The sequence below is a fragment of the Dendropsophus ebraccatus genome, chromosome 1 (assembly GCF_027789765.1).
Source record: "Dendropsophus ebraccatus isolate aDenEbr1 chromosome 1, aDenEbr1.pat, whole genome shotgun sequence".
NCBI classification, from domain to species: Eukaryota; Metazoa; Chordata; class Amphibia; order Anura; family Hylidae; genus Dendropsophus; species Dendropsophus ebraccatus.
Genome location: NC_091454.1, coordinates 224,700,582 through 224,715,231, shown reverse-complemented (window position 1 = coordinate 224,715,231; position 14,650 = coordinate 224,700,582). Strand labels below are relative to the sequence as shown.

General features: G+C 46.4%; 1 protein-coding gene across 7 annotated transcripts in view; it reads right to left on the bottom strand.

Moving 5' to 3' along the window:
• Window positions 1-14,650, bottom strand: part of LOC138770571 (uncharacterized) — a 277,918-nt gene that overhangs the window by 192,527 nt on the left and 70,741 nt on the right. For all 7 annotated transcript variants that reach the window (XR_011359470.1, XR_011359472.1, XR_011359471.1 and 4 more), the window contains exon 6: window positions 2,201-2,485. Coding sequence is in view for 3 of the 7 variants with exons in the window: in XM_069949693.1 (XP_069805794.1) it covers window positions 2,201-2,485 (285 nt within the window). In the remaining 4 variants the exon portion in view is untranslated. The remainder of the gene's footprint in view (window positions 1-2,200; window positions 2,486-14,650) is intronic.

Below are 14,650 nucleotides of genomic sequence, written 5' to 3'. Positions count from 1 at the left end.
ATCCTCTGTCTACTCCTGCAATCCACGCTCCTAACCCCTCTGTTTTGCTCGACTTGTTACCTGACCTGCTGCCTGACTATCTGACTATCCGTTTGCCTGTTTGACTATTCTTTTGTGTGGTTTGTCCGTCTTGTTCCGTGTGCACATATTTACGTCAACGTGGTTGTCCACGGCCGCCTAGGGCCGAACGAGGCAAGTAGGCAGGGACAGTGGGTGGCTTAAGACCTAGGGCCCACTGTCTTGTTGTATCTGTACCTCCCTGTCCTGACAGAATAGCCAGCCAAAAAACATAGGACTGCAGGTGACTACTACATTATCTGTACTCAGAGATATCACTGCGTTATCTGTGGTGTTACATAGCACTGCAGGTGACTACTACATTATCTGTACTGTGACTTCTCCAGGTTGCAGAAGTTCAAACTTCATCGTGCCCTGCTGACAGTTTATTATGGGAGTTGTAGTTTTGCAGCATGTGGCTCTTCAGGTTGCAGCACTACAACCCCCATCGTTTCCAACTGGCAGTTCATGATGAGAGTTGTAGTTTTTCAGCTGGAGAGTCAAAGATTGGAATACAATGATTAGACAATGACACAGTACAGTCCATTAATTATAGGGGGCAGTAGTGCAGTACATGAGGTGGAGGCAGTGACAGTGCATTAGAACATGGTGGCACATTAGAGTATTGGATATAACGTTAAATAGGACTTTGCCTGATCGGGTGAGATGGGGGGGCCCCAAGCTAACATTTTGCACCAGGGCCCATCAGCCTTTAGCTACGCCCCTGGGTGAAGGTCAACATGTGACACACAATAGTTAACCCATAGTCTCCTTCAGCTGTGCATCACAAACAACAGACCAACACAGCAGTGACATCTAGTGGGAAAAACACTAACTACAGTGGATACCTCATCCCACTTGAACCTGAGGGAGTCACCTTACTAGGGTGCAATAAGACTTAGGGGCCCGTACTGGGTCACCACACTTCTCCTCTTCCCGCTATTGGCACTGAGAAGCTGACACGAATGCGCTCTGAGTGTACGGCTCCGTTACACCTGCTCCCATCCCGGCCTCCTCCGTATGCAATGTGTTCTCTCTTGTATCGAGGATAGATTCCCTGACCACACAGTGAGGGTCAGAGGTGTTCTGTCCAGACCCTCTCTCCATGTGACAGCCTTATTGTTTCTATTTCATTCCCTGTTCTTAGTTTCATTATGTTCATCGGTTTGTGGTTCTATCTTGTATATTTAGACACATTTATTTTCATCTGGTTATATTGTGTAGTGTGTTGTTTTCTGGCTGTCATTTGGGACCCCATATATTCCTTTGTTGGGGGGGGGAGGGGTTCAGGTCACACTAGACTGCATCATGGTCAGTGGGGTGCTTTGTGTGTTAGCGATTTTTAATAGTTTGTCCCTGCATTCCATTTAATAACGCTTTATAGTATATCATGAGTTGTTTTTGAGGTTCAGTTCATTGTTTTTCAGTTTGTTTGCGGTTTCTATTGATGTCATCTTCAGGTTATTAGTGCTTGCACTCCCTTAGAAACTTTGCATGTTGCCAGCCCAGGTATTGCACAAGATTACAATAGTGTCATAGCAGCTCTCCCTCTGTATTGTCTCCTTACAGATGTGTAACAACTCGCATATCTCAGACATCTATAGCCACTCAGGGGTATGGAACTGCGGAAGCTGAGTGGGAGGCACACGGGGGTTTTGGAGCTGGTACTCCATTAATGCTCTCAAACTCTGACCAACATAAAGTGTGTGGAGTATCAGCGCATGCTGACGTCACACGAAAGCCAGCGAGGCGGCAAATGTGAGCACTTCTGCAGGTTCTTCAGACTAGCAGCAGCTACAGTTGACTTACAAAGTGCCATCTCCCCATGCCATCTCTGCAGCACTTCCAGCGTTACAACACATGAGGAGGAGGAGGGGAGGGGGGGTCACAGAACTGTCTAAAAGGGTTGTGGAAACTCTGACAGTTTACATGACGGCCAGAAAATAAATCATTGTGTGAACAATGAAGAATGATTGATGGCTGCAAATTAATGTCATGAACATTGCAAACAGCGGCTGTTATTCTATACATTGTGCGAACAGACGGACGTTGTTTCCATTGACTTCAATGGGAATCACTGAAGAATGAGAACAGGTGTTATTTTAACAAAAAAGACAGTGTGTGACCACAGCCCAACACTTACTTTTATCTAATGGTGATGAATCTCTCGGCTTTATCAGGAAATCGATGACCCTGGGATTGTACTTATACAAAGCGTCATACACCTTCTCCTTCTCATCATCATCCAAGTATCTGATAACATCATACAGACGTCTCATCCTGTCCTCAGACGCTGGTGTATCTATTATATAATCCCGCTGTTCTTTAGTCAGCAGTTTATGACTGTACAGATCAGATACCACTTGATGTACAATCTTTATTCGGCCAATCAGCTCTTCTCTGTGTCGGTCTATAAAGTGATCTCCGGCTGTAGAGACAAGAAATACAGGAATCACACAGAGGGATGAGGAGGAACAATCTAATGTCTTACATGGTGTCATTTATAGGAGATAATGTTGGGGCCATTTACAGCAGTTTCTGCCACATATCGGAGGTATAACGCTGCAATATCTTATGTCCTGCAGAGAAACAGAATACGATTGGGATATGGACGGAATATGGTCACTAGTAGATGATTAGAAAGGAGAACCTCTGGCTCCAAACATAGTACAAACAGATGACTTTATTCCATTCTTGTTATAAAACATAATATGTGAGTCAATGTGCAAACGCCAACATGTATCGGTGAGTGGCTCCTTAGTCATGGTATAAGTTACACTACATCCATACAAATATATATACAAAACAATTCATGTACTGTACACCATGAGTATACATCCTGTGACGCTACAGCGCTATATACCTGCATTCCTCAGCATTTTGAAAATACAACAATTAACCCCTTAACGACTGCAGGCATAAATGTACGCCCCCGCAGCCTGGGTCTTAACGCAAACAGGCGTACATTTACGCCCGCGGTTTACCAGATCACTGTGTGTAAACACACAGCAATAGGGTAATGATGGCTGCTATAAATAATAGCAGGCAATCATAGCTTGTCGGCATGGGGGGTAGTCAAACAGCTTAGTAGTCTTCAGCTTTCCGGGTCATGGATGACCCGGAAATCAATGGCGGTCGGTGCTGTGCGAGACAGCACCAACCGCCATTACTGTTAAAAGTAATGGTATCCACGGTGCCACGTCACGATTGCTGGGCCCAGCCGGCCAATCACGGTGATAATTATCCCCCAAAAAAGTTAAATACCTGCTCTGAACACCTCAGCTAGGTAGCCATATTCATCTAATCCAGGCGTTGAGATCGCTGTCTTCCGAGTCCCACGGCATCCTCTTCTTCCCGTCATCTATCTTCAGCTTTTTCCATCAGCCCGTCATCTATGTTTTATGCAAAAGAACACTGCAGAAACACCATCACATGTCTCGACGTCAGAGAACTAGCCAGACCTTCCTCCAGGAAGGAACAACCAAGCCAAGGAATGTATCCATTCAAGGAAACCACCCAAGCAAGGTATCCATCCACAGACAGCTGTTTCGGGGTATTTGCCATTGCCATTGTCTATCTTCTTTTTTTTCCGGCTTTTGCCTACTACTGCCCCCTAGCGACTGATAAGTGTATATAATACACTTATCAGTAGCTATAGGGTTGTATAGAGTTTTTTTTTTTAAGCACATGTTTTTCTTTCATTTTTTATTTTCTCCAATATCTGTTTTCTGTTGTCATCTTCTGTTTCATGTGTTATGCCGTTATTGTATAAACAATATGGGGTTAATGTTTGTGTCACTGATGGCATTTGGCCTACACAACCCATTTGTCTGAAATTCCAATAATTATGTAAGTAACCGTCCATCTATCAGCCGACCATCAGGGGGGCCTGCCCCTCTTGCCAGGCCAGCATTTTAGGACCACCAATGTTTTAATTGCAACCAATTGGGACACTTCCACCGTAACTGCCCTGTCAGGAGGGGAGCCCTGTTGCTCCACAGTCATCGATGGCTACTCTCTCCCAGTATGTGACAACCAGAGCTGGCAAAGACTCACCTGTATTAACGGAGATTGATCCTGATAGAAGAGCCTGTGGATCGGTGGAACCTCGTGAGGACATACTGAACAGCAGTTCTTCGGTGGCCGCTGTGACCCGTAGCCAGAGCGCTAAGGCTGCGCCCGCCCCAAGGGTCCAGCTTGAGGGCTCCCCAGACCCCGAGGAGCCAGCATCTTCCAGCTCACTGCCTAACTCCACTTTGGAGACTGGCAGCCAGGATTTCCAGAAAGCCTTACAGTGTGATGCCAGTTTGGAGAAACTAAGAAGTCTGGCTGACAACCCACCTCCAGAGTCTTCGGGAGCACGAGTATACTGGGACAAGGGTCTACTGTACCGAGAAACCCTCCCAGTGGAGCCACAACCAACCTGGCTGGGGGAGCGTCAGTTGGTCATACCCCAACCATTCAGAGGACAATTGCTAAGAGTTGCTCATGAGATACCGCTAGCAGGACATCTGGGAATTCACAAAACAAAGGCCAGGCTGGCTCATAACTTTTATTGGCCCAACATGGGCACGGATATAGCTCCTGTCAGACTTGTCAAAAGGTGGGAAAATCAGGGGATAACACAAGGGCTCCCCTTGCTCCATTGCCAGTGAGTGATGAACCCTTCCAGCGAGTTGCCGTGGATATAACTGGACCTCTAGCCGTACCCAGTAATTCCGGGAAGCAGTTTATCCTGACTGTGGTGGATTATGCTACAAGATACCCTGAAGCCACTGCACCATCATCTATCCGGGCAGAAAAGGTTGCAGACGCACTTCTCGTAATATTCTCTCGAGTGGGCTCCCCAAAGGAAATGCTCACGGACCAAGGCACTCAGTTCATGTCAGACCTTATGCAGTGCCTGCGCCAAAAGATGCAGGTCCAACATATTGTGGCCACCCCATACCATCTGCAAACCAACGGCTTATGTGAACACTTCAATGGGACCCTGAAACAGATGTTGAAAATGCTGGTGGATTCACAGGGCAAAGATGTGGAACAATACCTACCCCATTTGCTGTTTGCCTACTAAGAGGTGCCTCAAGCCTCAACAGGCTTCTCCCCCTTTGAGCTGGTGTATGGGAGGAGGGTGAGAGGCCCCTTGGACTTGATAAAAGAATCCTGGGAAGGAAAGCTGATCACCCCTGAAGTTTCTGTGCTGGAGTATGTACTGAAATTGTGAGAAAAGATGCAGAACTTGACGGCGACAATATGAAGTTGGGCAAAAGGTGTGGATGCTGAAACCAAAACAAGCTCCAGGCAGCTTGGGAAGGGCCCTTCACTATTTGTGAATGCCTCAATGATGTGAACTATGTGATAGCCCTGGATGAGGGAGGAAAGAGACGAAAAGTGGTGCATGTCAACATGCTGAATGCTCATCATGACCGAGAGATTCATGCCTTACCCGTGTGTAGTCTTCTAATGGAAGGGAAGAGGATCCCTTGCTTGACGTACTAGCCCAGGATACCGGCTCCATGGAGGGCGCCCAATTTAATCCCGAACTATCAAACGCTCAACAGTCCCAGCTGTATGAGGTGCTCACGTCCTACCTCAGTGTTTTTACTGGCAAGCCAGGGAGAACATCCTTGGCCGCTCATGGTGTGGACACCGGCAACCAACCACCCATCTGACAGCCTGCTTACCGCGTCTCCTTGGATGTGAAGGCAGACATACTGTACAACGCAAAATAGAGGAAATGCTATAGCTGAAAGTAATCCAAAGGTCCAACAGTGCCTGGGCCTCCCTCGTAGTCCTCGTTCCCATGCGGGACCAGACGACCCGATTCTGTGTGGACTACAGGAAGCTAAATGCAGTAACTGTCTCGGATGCTAACCCCATGCCAAGGATGGATAAACTACTGGACCGATTAGCTGCTGCCCGCTTCCTCTCGATTATGGATCTCAGTAGGGGATATTGGCAGATCCCCTTGACCAAGGAAGCCCAAGAAAAGTCAGCATTTGTCACCCCCTTTGAATTATATGAATTCCTTGTCATGCCCTTTGGCATGAGGAACGCATCGGCAACTTTCCAGCAACTGGTGAATTAACTACTAGACTAGATGAGTTTGCTGTGGCCTACTTAGATGATATAGCTGTGTTCAGCTCATCGTGGGAGGAGCACCTATGCCACCTGTCACAAGTGCTCCATCGAATAAAAGGTGCAGGTCTTACTATCAACCCTGGGAAATGTCAATTCGCCATGGCTGAGGCACAATACCTGGGGCATCGAGTGGGAGGGGGTACCCTCCAGCCACAAATTGAAAAGGTGGAGGCCATTGTTGCTTGGCCTACCCCCAAAACCAAGAAGCTATGGCCTTCTTGGGGACCGCAGGATATTACCGAAAATTTGTGCCAAACTACAGCACCCTGGCTAAACCTCTCACTGATCAAACCAGGAAGAGGCTTCCCCAAGTGGTAAATTGGGCCCAGGAATGTAAGGATGCCTTTGTGGCCCTCAAGGCTGCACTAGCCAGCTCCCCTGTGCTAAAAGCCCCTGACTTTACTCGTCGATTTGTGATTCAAACGGACGCTAGCACCTATAGCCTGGGAGCGGTCCTCAGCCAGGTGAATCAGAAAGGAGAAGAACATCCTGTTGTTTACCTAAGACGCAAACTGCTGCCCAGAGAGGTCGCATACGTGACGGTGGAAAAGGAGTGCCTTGCAATCGTATGGAAACTACAACCATATCTCTATGGACGGAATTTTACTGTGATCACAGGCCATAAACCCTTAAGTTGGTTAACCCTTTGAGGACCAGGCCCAAAATGACCCAGTGGACCGCGCAAATTTTGATCTTAGTGTTTCCGTTTTTCCCTCCTCCCCTTCTAAGAGCTCTAGCACTTTCAGTTTTTTATCTACAAGCCATGTAAGGGCTTATTTGTTACAGGAATAGTTGTACTTTGCAATGGCGTCATTCATTTTACCATAACATGTATGATGGAATCCCAAATATATTATTTATGAAGATATAAATTGGTGAAATCGCAAAAAAGAATGCAATATGGTAACGTTTGGGGGTTCCTGTGTCTACGTAATGCACTATATGGTAACAGCGACATGATACTATTATTCTATAGGTCAGCCCGAACACAACCATATGCAGGTTTACGCAGATTCTCTAATGTTATATATTTTTTTTAAATGAAATCCTTTTTTTTGGCAATTAATTATAAATAAAATGGGCCTATTGTGATGCTTCTAACGGTTTTATTTTTTCACCTACGGGCTGTATGGGGTGTCATTTTTTCCGCCATGATCTCTAGTTTTTATTAATACCATATTTGTGACGATCGGACGTTTTGATCACTTTTTATTAAATTTTTTTTATATATAATGTAACATAAAATCGGTAATCCGCGCACTTTTTTCCCTCTTTTCGTGTACGCCGTTTACCGTTCGCAATGACCCTTGTTATATTTTAATAGATCGGACAATTACGCACGCTACGGTATATTATATGTTTATTTGTTTATTTATTTTTATATGTTTTATTTATATAATGGGAAAGGGGGGTGATTTCAACTTTTATTGGGGGAGGGGTTTTGGGGTTGTGTGTTAGTGTTTTTAACTTTTTTTTTTTTACACATTTGAAGTCCCTTTGGGGGACTTGTACATACATTAGTTTGATTTCTACACTGATGAATGCTATGCCATAGGCATAGCATTGATCAGTGATATCGGCGATCTGCTCATTGAGCCTGCCTGTGCAGGCTCAGTGTAGCAGATCGCCGATCGGACCGCACGGAGGCAGGTGAGAGACCTCCGGCAGTCCGTTTCAACGATCGGGACCCCCGCAGTCACACTGCGGGGGTCCCGATCGGTAAGTGACAGGGGACTCCCCCTGTCACTTACACTTAAACGCCGCGGTCGCGCCGCGATCGCGGCGTTTAAGGAGTTAATGACACGCGGCAGCGCGATCGCTGCAGCGTGTCATTGCCTGTGAGGTCCCGGCTGCTGATTGCAGCCGGCCCCCACCTGCTATGAAGGGCGCTCCGCTCCGGAGCACGCTTCATAGCGGGAGAAACACCCAGGGCGTACAGTTACACCCTAGGTCGTCTGGGGACAGACTTCCATGGCGTAACTATACGCCCTGGGTCGTCTAAGGGTTAAACAGGGGATGGGGTGACAATGGAAAACTGCTCAGATGGAGCCTAGCCCTGCAACAATATGACTTCTCTATTCAGCTCCGGAAGGGCAGTAACCATGGCAATGCCAATGGGTTGTCCCGGCAAGGAGAACCACTAGCGGCGATGTGCGTGGAAACCGACTTGTAATCAATTCCCGTAGCACATCATAAAGAGGGGAGGTGTGAGAAAGAGACTACCGTTCTCATGTTTTTCTTTCATTTTTTATTTTCTCCAATATCTGTTTTCTGTTGTCATCTTCTGTTTCATGTGTTATGCCGTTATTGTATAAACAATATGGGGTTAATGTTTGTGTCACTGATGGCATTTGGCCTACACAACCCATTTGTCTGAAATTACAATAATTAACACCTTCCTGCCAGAGAAGGGTCTGTGGAACAAAATTGTTTTAGCATTGTTGTGCTAACAGGTAACAACATTCACATCTTCCTGCTACAGGCTAACGAGGTTGGCTGTAGCAGAATTAGGGGCCCATTCCACGGAGCGATAATCGGCCGAATCGGCCCGATTCGGCCGATTATCGCTCGGTGGAATAGAGAAAACGATCAGCCGATGATTGTGTTTTCTGGAGGAGATGATGTACTAGAAAATGGCTGACCAGCGGGAGGGGGAAAAAAAAGGGTTGCAAGGTGACTGTTGGTTGTTATTCCCGATAGCGATAGCAGCGGACCTGTATAGAGAGTGGTAGGATAGGTGTGTGGAAAGATAGTTGTGTGGAAGGACAGGTCTTCTGGTCCAACAACAAATGTGTTTAACCCCTTCACATCAGCAATATACAGTATATATATATGTATATATATATATATATATATATATATATATATATATATATATATATATAATATATATATATATATATATATATATATATATATATATACAGTATATATATATATATATATATATATATATATATATATATATACTAGAAAATGTACCCGGCGCTGCCCGGGTATAAAGTGTCAGTGTGTTAATTAGATTTGTTCTAAGGTGCCCAGGAGGCCAAGCTTAAGGTATTGTTTCATCTGAGTTAATCAGTGGAATTAGTGTATACCTGTAGTGCATAGTTGGAGGGGTTCTGTATACCCACAATGTATAGTTTTTAGGGGTCTCGCATATCTGTAGTTCATAGTTGGGGGGGCTATATACCTATAGTGTATAGTTGGGGGGGTCCTGTATACCTGTAGTGTGTAGTTGGGGGGGCTGTATACCTGTAGTGTATAGTTGAGGGAGGTCCTGTATACCTGCAGTGTACAGTTGGTGAAGGTCCTGTATACCTGTACTGTATAGTTCGGGGGTCCTGTATACCTGTAGTATATAGTTGGTGCTGTATACCTGTAATGTATAGTTGGTGGAGGTCTTGTATACCTGTAGTTTATAGTTTGAGGGTCCTGGATACCTGTAGTGTATAATTGGTGGAGGTCTTGTATACATGTAGTATATAGTTCGGGGGTCCTGTATACCTGTAGTGCATAGTTTGAGGGTCCTGTATAACTGTAGTATAGAGTTGGTGGAGGTCCTGTATACCTGTAGTGTATAGTTTGGGGTCCTATATACCTGTAGTATATAGTTGGTGGAGTTCCTGTATACCTGTAGTATATAGCTTTGGGGTCCTGTATACCTGTAGTATAGAGTTGGTGAAGGTGCTGTATACCTGTAGTATAGAGTTGGTGTAGGTCCTGTATACCTGTAGTGTATAGTTTGGGGTCCTATATACCTGTAGTGTATAGTTTGAGGTCCTGTATACCTGTATTATATAGTTGGTGGAGGTCCTGTATACCTGAATTATATAGTTGGTGGAGGTCCTGTATACCTGTAGTGTATAGTTTTGGGGTCCTGTATACCTGTATGTAAAGTTTGGGGTCCTGTATACCTGTAGTATATAGTTGGTGGAGGTCCCGTGCACCTGTAGTGTATAGTTTTGGGGTCCTGTATACCTGTAGTGTCCTGTATACCTGCAGGGTCATATTTGCCATTAGGCACCCATGGTCTCGTGCGTAGGGTAGCACCTTGCAGAGGGGCAGTACCCTCCCGTTCAGACATGCCAGAAAATCTGGTGTCTTTTCGAGGGGGGTATGGCGGTATTGGTCAGGTCTGGTATGGCGGTGTTATCCAGTCACAGTGTGTCGGTATTGGTCCTGTCTGGTATGGCGGTGTTATCCAGTCACAGTATGGCGGTATTGGTCAGGTCTGGTGTGGCGGTGTTCTCCAGTCACAGTGTGGCGGTATTGGTCAGGTCTGGTATAGTGGTGTTATCCAGTCACAGTATGGCGGTATTGGTAAGGTGTGGTATGGCAGTGTTATCCAGTCACAGTATGGCAGTATTGGTCAGGTCTGGTATGGCAGTGTTATCCAGTCATAGTATGGCGGTATTGGTCAGGTCTGGTATGGCAGTGTTATCCAGTCACAGTATGGCGGTATTGGTCAGGTGTGGTATGGTGATGTTATCCAGTCACAGTATGGTAGTATTGGTCAGGTGTGTTATGACAGTGTTACCCAGTCACAGTATGGTAGTATTGGTCAGGTCTGGTATAGCGGTGTTATCCAGTCACAGTATGCCGGTATTGGTCAGGTGTGGTATGACAGTGTTATCCAGTCACAGTGTGGCGGTATTGGTCAGGTCTGGTATAGCGGTGTTATCCAGTCGCAGTATGCCGGTATTGGTCAGGTGTGGTATGACAGTGTTATCCAGTCACAGTGTGGCAGTATTGGTCAGGTCTGGTATAGCGGTGTTATCCAGTCGCAGTATGGCGGTATTGGTCAGGTCTGATATGATGGTGTTATCCAGTCACAGTATGGCGGTATTGGTCAGGTCTGGTGTGGTGATGTTACCCAGTCACAGTTTGGCGGTATTGGTCAGGTCTAGTATGGCAGTGTTATCCAGTCACAGTATGGCGGTATTGGTCAGGTCTGGTATGACAGTGTTATCCAGCACAGTATGGCGGTATTGGTCAGGTCTGGTATGACAGTGTTTATCCAGCACAGTATGGCGGTATTGGTCAGGTCTGGTGTGGTGGTGTTATCCAGTGTTATCCAGTCACAGTTTGGTATACCTGTAGTGCCCTGTATATACATGTACTGTATAGATGAAGTAGGGGGTCCTGTATATACATGTACTGTATAGATGGAGTAGGGGGTCCTGTATATACATGTACTGTATAGATGAAGTAGGGGGTCCTGTATATACATGTACTGTATGGATAGAGTAGGGGGTCCTGTATATACATGTACTGTATAGATAGAGTAGGGGGTCCTGTATATACATGTACTGTATAGATGGAGTAGGGGGTCCTGTATATACATGTACTGTATAGATGGAGTAGGGGGTCCTGTATATACATGTACTGTATAGATGGAGTAGGGGGTCCTGTATATACATGTACTGTATAGATGGAGTAGGGGGTCCTGTATATACATATACTGTATAGATGGAGTAGGGGGTTCTGTATATACATGTACTGTATAGATGGAGTAGGGGGTCCTGTATATACATGTACTGTATAGATGGAGTAGGGGGTCCTGTATATACATGTACTGTATAGATGGAGTAGGGGGTCCTGTATATACATGTACTGTATAGATGGAGTAGGGGGCCTACCAGTTATTACTGTGGATGTTGTGAGGCAGCTTCCCTAGCAACTATTGCTCCCTGTGAAAATGAAAGCAGTAATCCTATTGGTTGCTAAGGCTCCAACTGCCGTGTCTGCTGCAGCTAATTATATCACCTGTGTTTGCAGTGAGGAGATTTTCCCATTCATCTCTATGGGGCGCCTCTCTTTCCCCTCCCCTTCCCCTCCTGTACATCTGGCGGGGACGGGACCTTCGCTAAAACCTTCCCGGGCACCCAATGTATCTGTGTGCCAAATTTGGGGTCAAACGGTTCAGGCGTTTGGAAGTCTATTTGGGACAGACAGACAGACAGACTTTGATTTTTATTATATAGAATATATATATATATATATATATATATATATATATATATATACACACACACACATTCCTGCTGCACATGCCCCATGCAGCAGGAATGTATATAAATGTTCCTGACAGTGAGGGGCTTTTGATGTGTGTGGAAGCGCTGCAGTGTGAGTGGTCCCGCACAGATCAGTGTGTCCAGAGCCCGGCATAATGACAGGCAGCTGCTATCCTGCCGTGATCTAAAGCAATCGCTGCATTTAAGAAAGCCAGTGACAGAACAACCACCTGTCACTGAGTGATCGGGACCCCCTAAGAGCAGATGACTTAGCCGAGGAATATTTAAAGTGTTGCAAAATAAAATTAGGGCTCCATACTAAGTTATTATATGACGAATACTGTTCCTCAACTTCTATTAGACTGTGGCATGATCTGACCATTCTGTAGTGCCTATGAATGCTGATGCAACTTTGGGTATGGTAGTGTGATCTACAAGAAAGTATTCAATTCTTGTATAAGATCTGTGTGTAAGAAAAAAAGGTGTAGTCTAATTCTGAGGGGTGATGTAACCTCCAAATATCATATAAACGGTTGGCATGTAATGGGTTAGCAAGAGGTGTAGGCTCCACACAAGATGGTTTCGCAGTGGCATCCAAAGAAGGCCATAAAGTTTCATTAAAGACGTGTGGCAAAAATTTTTATTAAAGTATTGTAGTTCCCTTAAAAAGTTATACAAATCCCCAATATACACTTATTACAGGAAATGCTTATAAAGTTCTTATTTCCCTGCACTTAGTACTGCATCAAGACTTCACTTCTTGGATAACATGGGGATGTCACTTCCTGGATAACATTGTGATGTCACTTCCTGGATAACATTGTGATGTCACTTCCTGGATAACATGGTGATGTCACTTCCTGGATAACATGGTGATGTCACTTCCTGGATAACATGGTGATGTCACTTCCTGGATAACATGGTGATTTCACGACCCGACTCCCAGAGCGGTGCGGGCTGTGACTGCTGGAAAGATTGGCAGGGGGACACTGAGGGACACAGGGCACCGGAGGGACACTAAGCATCCCTCTGCCATCATCCTCTCCAGGAGCCACAGCCCTCACAGCTCTGGGAGTCGGGTCGTGACATCACCATGTTATCTAGGAAGTGACATCACCATGTTATCCAGGAAGTGACATCACCATGTTATCCAGGAAGTGACATCACCATGTTATCCAGGAAGTGACATCACCATATTATCCACGAAGTGAAGCCTTGATGCAGTAGTAAGTGCAGGGATAAAAGCACTTTTTGTGCATTTCCTGTAATAAGTGTATATTGGTGATTTGTATAACTGTTGGGGGGCAATACAATACTTTAATAAAAAAATTTCGCCACACTGCTCCTTTAACCCCTTGCCGCAAAATGACGTTTGGGGAACGTCATGTAAAACAGGTAGCTAATGCAACATGACGTTCCCCAAACGTCATGCTTTCCCTGCCTCCCCCCGCCTTCCCTATGTGACATCGGGCAGCGGGAGGAGGCTATGTCACACAGCATCCCCCGGCTGCCTCTGCCCGGAGGGGAGCTGCGCTCCCCCCGGGCAGTTAACCCCATAAACGCCGCGGTCGATGCGACCGCAGCATCTCTGAGGGAGATGTGATGTTTGCCACCGATCGGGCGACGGTAGGAGGCTGCGATACGTTGTCTCCTCCCGCCGCCACCATTAGTATGTCCCCCGGCTCCTGTACCGGAGATCGCCACTATCGACGTTACAGTGGCGATCTCCGGTACCGGCCATTACCGGCGCCGCCGTTCGCTTTCATCTCCCCCTACCGTGAATCCACGGTGGGGGGGAGATGAAAATGTATTCATCAGACCCCAGATCAGCCCCCTATTAGGGCGTAACTAACCCTCTCCCCTCCCCGGGCGGCCATCAGATCCAAGATGGCCTCCCCCATCCCTGTGAACAGACTATCTCTGTTCACAGGGATGGAAATAAAAAAATTATCAAAGCCCCATGCTCTCCGCCACCGGAGGTAGCGGAGAGCATGGGGCAGTGATCGGGAACCCCCTGTGGGGTCCCAGAACAGGCGATCGGCGGTATATACTATATACCGCTGACCGCCTGTTCCCTGTGCAGGGAAGCACTTTTTATCCCCTGTCACCATAAATCATTGGTGACAGGGGATAAAAAGTGTCAGTAAATCGCCCCCACCGCACGCTGCCTCTAACCACCACACGTCGTCTCTGACCACCACACGTCGCCTCTAACCACCTCACGTCGCCTCTGACCATCGCACGTTGCCACTGACCACCACACATTGCCTCTGACCACCACACATTGCCTCTGACCACCACACGTTGCCTCTAACCGACGCACACTGCCTCTTACCACCCCAAATTGCCAAAGACCCCCTCCAGATTGCCCGTAACCATGCCAGATTGCCGTAACCAACCCAAATTACATATAAGCACTTCAGTTTATCTGTAAC